This window comes from Gracilinanus agilis, chromosome 3, assembly GCF_016433145.1.
Source record: "Gracilinanus agilis isolate LMUSP501 chromosome 3, AgileGrace, whole genome shotgun sequence".
Classification (NCBI taxonomy): domain Eukaryota; kingdom Metazoa; phylum Chordata; class Mammalia; order Didelphimorphia; family Didelphidae; genus Gracilinanus; species Gracilinanus agilis.
Window position 1 is genome coordinate 35,123,443 of NC_058132.1, and position 8,813 is coordinate 35,132,255.

Sequence of the window (8,813 nt, forward strand, 5' to 3'; positions counted from 1 at the left end):
CCTTTAACATCCTACCCAACTTTAATTCCATCCCTAAAACAATCAGATTATGATCTCTGGATCACAATTCTAGTGAACCTCACTTTACAGAAGTACTTCCTCCTAAAAGTGTGTAAATTATTTTTTAATCATTTTTAAACCCTTACCTTCTGTCTTAGAATCAATATTGTGTATTGGTTCCAAGGCAGAAGAATAGTATGGGCAAGGCAATGTGGATTCAGTGACTTGCCCAGGGTCACACAGCTAGGAAAGATCTGAGGTCAAATTTGAACCCAGGACCTCCCTTCTTTAGATCTGGCTCTAAATCCACTAAGCCACAGAGGTTCCTTTTAATTATATTTTAAGTGGCATTAAGAGAATTTGATGTCTTTGGAATTACAGGGTGAATTATACCCATTTCACAAGCACACAAAATCAATCACAATTTTTTCCCATTCAGTGTGTCTCTGTTTAGCAGACATTATTGCTGAATAAAAGAAGGCTTTCCTTAATATAATATCTGAGGAAGACTCCAGACCTCCCTAACTACTCAGTGATTTTGGGTAATTCATGGAGACCCTTAATATATTTTTTTCACAAGTCACAAATTCTAGGACTGGAAGAAGCAGTAGAGATTACCTAATGCAAGCCCTTTGTTAAATATATGTGGACATTGTGGTACTTAGAATAAGGATATGAGAGTAAAAAAGTAAATGTCCACAGTCACCCCAACTAAGGCAACTGCAGAACAAGAAATAGAGCCCAAATCATCCTGGGAACTCGCCATATACACTATTACCTCTCCATTTTAAACTTCAACAAAGTTGCTACTGTTTTCTAGTTTGTTGTATTTTCCAGAATGGCTATATTGTTTAGGAGTATAGAACCACAGATAGAGAGATGTGAAGGACCTGGCCCAGTCCTGCACCTTTCATTTTACAGAGGAGAAAATCAAAGGCTCGAGGGACATCCAGTGACTTGCCCAAGGTCACATGGATAGTAAGTAGCGAGGCTAGAATTTGGACCTGGATCTTCCCTACTCTTTCTTCAAGATCATCTTGCCTTCCCAAAGACGTATACCTGTAATCTAGAGAGAGAATGGAGAGGCTCGCAAATCAGAGGAGAAGGAAATGGTAAACCACTCTAGTAAACCTGCCAAGAAAACCCCCCGTGGCTAGTTATGGTCCACAGAGTCACAAAGAGTCAGACACGACTGAATGACTGAACAACAGCACAAATCAGAGTTCAATGAAGGATCTCTAAGGTCCCTTCCAATTCTGCGTAAGAAAAATCGCAACCTATAGTTTTATATAAAGCAGAACATTCTTCTTTGTTGCCTGACTTTTATGGTTCTGTCTCCCCTGACCAGAGTCATATTTGGCCCACCAGAATCCCTCATTGTACAAATTAAAATGGAGGACGTAGAAGGAGAGACTTCGGTCCTCAGGATGCAAAGCTGAAGAGGGAGGGAAAACCTTGGATACTGCCTCATGGGAGTGGGAGGGGGATGGAGACCGTAGGACACTGGAAGGCAGCTGCTAGGAACAGAACCAAGCCATCTGGTCCCTTTCTGCCTTAATGAATTTCATGACAATTAAGTGCTAAGCTCAATTGTTTCCACTTACTTAGATAGGTGGAAGGGACCTTAAAGGCACCCTCTTTTTTATACATGAAGAAACTGAGGAATGGGAGGAGGGATGAAATGATTTGCCCAGAGTCACAGAACTATTAAACATCTTGTGCAGGATTCGAACTCAGGTCTTCCTGCCTCAAGGATACATCCTCAATCCCTTCCTGTCACAAACCCTACACATCAGCACATGGCCAAATCTTGTCATGGCATCTCTTATACACATCCCCTTCTCTCCACTCATATAGCATAACTGTAGTTGAGGTCCTCAACACCATCTACATGGACCATTGCAAAAGCCTCCTAACTGGTCACTCAGCTTCACCCATCTTCCACTCAACCGCCAAAGTGGCTTGTGTTTTTTTAAACCCTCACCTTCCATCTTAGAATCAATGCTATCAGTTGGTTCAGTGGTAGAAGAGCGATAAGGGCTAGGCAATAAGGACTCAAATGACTTGCCCAGGGTCACACAGCTAGGAAGTATCTGAGGCCAAATTTAAACCCTTGACCTCCTGTCTCAATCCACTGAGTCCCTAGATGCCCACCCCTGACCACACAATTTTAGTAATAATAATAAAAATACTTAGGGGCAGCTAGTTAGGTCAGTAGATTGAGATGAGAAGTCAAGGGTTCAAATCTGGCCTCAGACACTTCCTAGCTGTGTGATCCTGAGCAAGCCACTTGACTCTCATTTCCTAACCCTTACCACTTTTCTGTCTAAGAACCAATACCCAATACTGATTCTAAGACAGAAGGTAAGAGTTTTGTTTTGTTTTTTTAATATATTTATATAGCGCCTACTATGTGCCAGGCGCTGAGCTAAGCACTTGCCAATCATCATCTCATTTGGTTTTCACAGCCATCCTATCAAGTATTCCCACTTTACAGAGGGAGAACTCATTAATTGAATCCACCCTTCTGTGCCTCAGTTTCCTTATCTGTAAAATCTGTATTATTGTCCCCATTTAGCCTACATCTTAAGAGTCATACAGCTAGTGCACATAAATGTGTAATATAAATGTTAGCTATCATTATTTGGCAGAGGAGAAAACCGAAGGACAGATGAAGTCCATGGACTTGCTCATGGGCACCTAGCTAATAACTGCCTTCCATGCTTACTCCAGGGGACTACTGCAGGCTCCGAGGAGATAATAACATCTAGAAAGTCCTTTGGGAAAGTCCAGTTAACTTTCAAGAACTCTCTCCTTACTCTCCTCCAGGATCCAGCCCTGCCCACGTCCCCTTTCCCCACGCCATCCCCAAATGCCCGTTGCCAGCCTCCAAGACAAAGCCTGGGATGTATCAGGCCAAACAGAAATCTGTCCCCCTTCCCCAAAGGGAACAAGCCCAGGTCTTGGCCTGGTGGTTCCCAGCAGCTGTGGCTGTAAGAAAGTTGAATTGCAGAATAGATTTCCAGCCCAGGGGTGGGGGCCAGAGGGGGGGGAGGGTCTTGGGCTGGGAGGGGGCCAGAACGCCAGCTCAATGGAAGGAAGGCCTCCCTTTCTCGAGCCGCCTGCTGGCCAGGCTGGCGGGCTGGAGGCTCTGCGGATGGGCCCAGGCCCCCTCGCAGAAGTCGCTCTGCTGGAAAATTTACAGCTCTAAGTGGATTGTTTGGCTTGGCACGGGGCTCAGGATGCTGCCTTGTAAACTTAATAATAGCTGCCCCCTTTTTAATTTGTTTGACCTTGGTGACAATAATTTATTATATGCATTAGATCGCTGTTGGGTTTTTTCTCTCTCGTTTTTTTAAGTTCCCAAACAAAGTGCTTGGCTTGGGTTTTCTCTCCCTGCTCCCTGGCCCGGGGTTTGCTGCCGCTGGAGGCAGGAGGGAAGGAGAGCTGAAAAGACCCAGACATCTTTCAGCCTGTGTTTGAAAGGCAGTGAAGGAGACTTCCTTTCACACTTATCAGGCTTCCCTCTCAGGCTGCTGGCCTGCCTGCCTGCCCGAGGAGAGGCCAGCTTTGAAAGGATCTCGTCTGAGGAGCACCATGAAGCCCGAGCCTCCTCTGGGGGTAGAAGAGGCCATGGGAGCAGAGATTGGGAGACGGGATGGGCCCCCTGGGTCATGGAGGCCAGCCACCTCGTCTGACAAACGAAGGGGCCAAAGCTAGAGGCAGGTCTGGAAACAGGGGCTCCGGCTACCGGACCCTGTTCTCCAGGTCACATTGTATGGCCACATCCTGGGGCAAACCAGTAAAGAGCAGGGGGGACGCACAGACAGCCTACCTGAGCAGGGCCTGGGTTGTCCTCTCACTGGAAGGCAATTCTTGGTTGGCCAAGTGTGGATGAAATTCATGAGACCCTTTGGAAGCCGAGACTCAGTGTCCTAAGAGGAGCCATTCATCTGGACTCCACAGACATTTATTACCCAGCTACTGGGGGGGGGGGGCAGAATGGCGTCACAGACAGGGAGCTGGCCTCACATCCAGAAACGCTTCCCTTCAAATCCTGCCTTGCTACCTATTCGTTGTGGGACCTTGGGGAGGGGTGGAGAGTGGAAGGGACGAAGGGATGGAAAGAGACAGAGGCAGAGACAGAGAAACAGAGGCAGACAGAGATAGAAATAGAGAAATGGAGAGAAACAGAGAGGAAGGCAGAGAGACAGAGACAAAGATAGAGAAACAGAAGCAGAGACAGAAACAGAAATAGAGAGAGGGAGATGGAGAGAGATGGAAAGAGAGGGAGGGAGAGAGAGAGAGAGACAAAGACAGAGACAGATGGAGATGAAGAAAGAGAGAGAGGCAGAGAAACAGAGAAACAGAGGCAGAGATAGAAATAGAGAGAGAGAGATGGAGAGAGAGAGAGACAGAGAGGGAGGCAGAGAGACAGAGACAAAGAGAGAAACAGAAGCAAAGACAGAAACAGAAATAGAAAGAGGGAGATGAAGAGAGATGGTGAGAGACAGAAAGAGACAGAGAGAGAGAGAGGAAGGGAGAGAGAGACAGTGAGACAGAGACAGAGACAAATGGAGATGAAGAGAGAGAGATGAAGAGAGAGAGAGATGGAGAGAGAGAGATTGAAAGAGATGAGGGGAAAAAAGAAAAAGGGAGAAAGGAGGGAGAAAGAAGACAGAGAAAGGAAGGAGGAAGAAAACGTGTGGGAGAGAGAGACGGGGGGAGGGTGGGAAGGAGAGAGAGTTGGAGAAACAAAGACAGACACAGAGACAAAGACAGAAACAGAGAGAGAGATGGAGAGAGACAGAGAGAAATAGAGAGAAAAGAGGAGAGAGAAGATGAGGGAGAAAAAGAAAAAGAGAGAAAGGAGGGAGAAAGAAGATGTGTGGGAGAGAGAGACAGAGAGAGGGAGGGAGAGAAGAAGGGAAGGAGGGAGAGTAGCTAATATTTCTATAGCATCTGCTATGTGCCAGATGCTATACTAAACATATATAACAAATATTATCTCATTTGATCCTTAGAACAACCCTAGAAGGTGGGTACTATTATTATCCCCACTTTACAGATGAGGAAACTGAGGCAGACAAGGGTTGATTGACTTACTAGTGTCTGAGTTCAGATTTGAACTTGGGTCTTCCTGACTCCAGGCCCAGAGTTTTGTGCCCAGCTGTGCCACCTCGCTGCTATATCTCTATCTATATCTGTATCTGTCTATGTTCTCTATGGCATATGATACATATATAAACATATTTTATATCTACAATCTACACGAATGTGTGGATATACAGGTGCATGTGTGTGCACACCTGTATACACACGTAGGTTTGTCTATTATTTTTATGTATGTTCTATGTATGTTCTAGGCTCTTGTCCCCTCTGCTGAAATGGAAGCTCACTGCCCCTCTCTGCGTACTGGTGTCCCCCAGGCCTGGCACAGAGCGGGCACTTACTACCCATTGAATCAAGTGATTGATTGATTGTTTATTGGTCAATTGTCCAGACCGGTGAGGTTTCCCAGCATGCCTTCCTCTTTCTTGCAGAGGATCGCACGTTCCGCTGTGAGGAATGCGACGAGCTCTTCCAGTCGAAGCTAGATCTCCGGCGGCATAAGAAATACACCTGCACCTCCGTCAACACCCTCTACGAGACCCTGAATGAGGAGATCAAGCAGGAGGGGGTCAGCGATGGGCAGATCCACGAGTGCAAAGACTGTGAGAGGATGTTTCCCAATAAGTACAGGTACCATCTCTCTGCTGGCCCAGGATGGCCGCAATGGGAAGGAAGTGTGCAAAGCCCCCCTTCAGGTTCCCCCGTCCCCAAGCCAATGAGGCTTTCTTCTCCCAGCTCTCCGGACCATCTTCCCAGGAGCTCTTCCTGGGAGCCTGACCCAGAGGATGCTAGAGGGAGAGCCGGGAGGGCCCCGGGAAGTCATCAAGTCCAAACCTGCCCATTGTACAGAGGAGAAAACTGACGCCCAAAGAGTTGATGTCAACTAGTATTCATGAAGCACCCTGTGTGCCAGGCACTGTGCTAGAGCCGGAGGATGCAAAGAAAGACCACAAAAAAGTCTTTGGTCATTGTGGGTACTTTATAAAATATTTGGCAACTTGGCTTAGATATTTAAAACCATTATTCTGAAAAGGGGTCCTTAGGCTTCAACCAGAGAGCCAGAGAGGCCCATGAATCACAAAAAGGAGAGATGTGCTGAATGCTAAAAGGCCCCTTCCAAAGGCCAATCTGTGAGCTGGATTGTTCCTCTATACTCAGCCCCAGGAGAAGGAAGAGCTGGGAGCGGGGAGACCTCAGCTCCAACCCCCCTCACTTTACAAAGAAGGAACGGGACACCAACAGACATAAAGTGACAGAGCTCACACAGACCGAAAAGCATCAGAAATGTAGAAAAATGGGGGCAGCTGGGTAGCTCAGTGGATTGAGAGCCAGGCCTAGAGAAGGGAGGTCCTAGGTTCAAATTTGACCTCAGACACTTCCCAGCTGGGTGACCCTGGGCAAGTCACTTGACCCCCATTGCCCAGCCTTACCAATCTTCCAACTATTAGACAATACACTGAAGTACAAGGGTTTAAAAAAAAAAAAAAGAAATGTAGAAAAATGGGGGAAACCTCCAGTCAAATCTGGCATCAGGTACTTCCTAAGCCAATTGACTGGGCAAGTCACTTAACCCTAGTTTGTCTAGCTCCTACTGCTCTTCTGCCTTGGCACTGATACTTAGAATTGATTTTAAGACAGAGGTTTTTATTATCATTATTTTAATTAAAGAAAAATCTGGCCTCAGGCACTTCCTAAGCCGGGTGACCCTGGACAAGTCACTTAACCCCAGTTACCTAGCCCTTACTGCTCTTCTGCCTTGGAACTGATACTTAGTATCAATTCTAAGACAGAAAGGGTTTAAAAAATGTTTCAATTAAAAATTTTTAATTTAATTTAATTAAAAATTTTTTAAAAATCTGCCTCCGACAATTCCTAAGCTGGGTGACCCTAGGCAAGTCACTTAACCCCCAATGCCTAGGCTTAACCATTCTTCTGCCTTGGAAGAACCAATACTTAGAACTGATTCTAAGACATAGTTTTTTTGTTTTTGTTTGTTTGTTTGTTTGTTTGTTTGTTTGTTTTAAACCCTTACCTTCTGTCTTGGAGTCAATATTGTGTATTGGCTCCAAGGCAGAAGAGTGATAAGGGTAGGCAATGGGGGTCAAGTGACTTGGCCAGGGTCACACAGCTGGGAAGCATCTGAGGCCAGATTTGAACCTAGGACCTCCCTCTGACTCTCAATCCACTGAGTCATCCAGCTGCCCCCTAAGACAGAGTTTTCTAAAAAAAAATTTTTTTTATTAAAAAAAATTCTGGCCTCTGGCATTTCCTAAGCTGGGTGATCTTGGGCAAGTCACTTAACTGCCATTGCCTAGTCTTTACTGCTCTTTTGCCCTGGAACTGATACTTCATATGAATTCCAAGACAGAAGGTAAGGGATAAAAAAAAAATTCTAAGACTAAAAATCCCAAGCCTCCCAAGTGCCTTTGTTGGACTAAAGGCTGGACTTTTTTCGTCTATACAGAGTGCTTTGCAAATTATAAGTTTTTAAAAGCTAGCGTTTATATAGTGCTTTACAAATATCAACTCATATGAGATTCACAATAACCCTAGGAGGTCAGGGGCTATTTTTATCCCCATTTTGCAGATGGGGAAATTAAGGTAGAGGTTAAATGACTTGCCCTGGGTCACACAACTAAGGATTTGAATTCAAGTCTTTCTGACTCCAAACTAACTTAGTTCCTATTTATTATCTCATATTATTAGATTTATTATTTATTATTCTATATGATCTTAGTTCTCCGTCCCCTCCACCATGGGGCTGGACACTCAGTAGTCTTTAGGTGTGTGCTGTGGCTCTTCTCCCCCAGGAGAGAAGCCAGGCGCCTCCCTGTATCAGAGAAATATTAGAACGTCTCTTTCCTGTGCCCCTCCCTCCCTCCCTATTTCTGAGGACATTTTCTATCACCCCAACACACTCAACCTGTAAGGTAGCTTCAAGGAAGGAGCCTCGAATGGAAGAACTAATTCCTTGGGATCTTGTGTAGATCTCTCATCGAGCGTCTCACTTGGGAACACAAACCCTCCATCCTTAACAGATGACTGAGAAAATAAATGTTTCTCCAAATCCCCCAAGATGCTTTCCCAGTAAGCACTATTCAAGTGTCTGTGTTTTCTTTAAATAAACACATAAATCACAATTACCGATGGGGGGGCCAAAGGGGGAAGATACAATTTCCTGATGCTAAGAAGCCCAGAGTTTCTCTATCAGAACGGATTATTAGTCTCTGTAATTAAGGGGCCATGATGTATTGCTGTGTTACTCATTAAGATTAACAGTCATAACACACGAGCAAAGGAGAATGTCCCCGGAGACCCAGCGGATTAGAAACCACTCATTTATCCAAACAGGACTTGGCCATTCTGGGCAGCTGGGAGCTCTCCCCACCTTCTCAGAGTCTCATTTCTAGTGGCGCTCCTTTGCCACTCACTTGGATGGGCAGCCCCAACAGGCAGGAGCGCCCAGATCCCTCTCTGTCCTGACCTGTTCCTGAGAGCCTAGTGGTTAGGGGAGGTGATGTGGGACGGGGAGCCCAAGTTCTAGTCCCAGCCTTGGCAGTGATTCTCTCTGAATGGCCCAACCAAATCCTCCCTACTTCCAGATCCCCGATTATAAAAGAACAAAAGAGAGAGAGAGAGAGAGAGAGAGAGAGAGAGAGAGAGAGAGAGAGAGAGAGAAAGAGAGAGAGAGAAAGAGAGAA

The 8,813-nt window shown here is 45.7% G+C and overlaps 1 protein-coding gene across 1 annotated transcript in view; it reads left to right on the top strand.

Moving 5' to 3' along the window:
* The first annotated feature begins 5,275 nt into the window (after window positions 1-5,275).
* The window catches only part of PRDM16 (PR/SET domain 16), a 70,740-nt gene continuing 67,202 nt past the window's right edge, over window positions 5,276-8,813 (top strand). Inside the window, exons 1-3 of the mRNA XM_044668651.1 lie at window positions 5,276-5,291; window positions 5,544-5,955; window positions 6,271-6,361. Of these exons, the coding sequence (XP_044524586.1) occupies window positions 5,276-5,291; window positions 5,544-5,955; window positions 6,271-6,361 (519 nt within the window). The remainder of the gene's footprint in view (window positions 5,292-5,543; window positions 5,956-6,270; window positions 6,362-8,813) is intronic.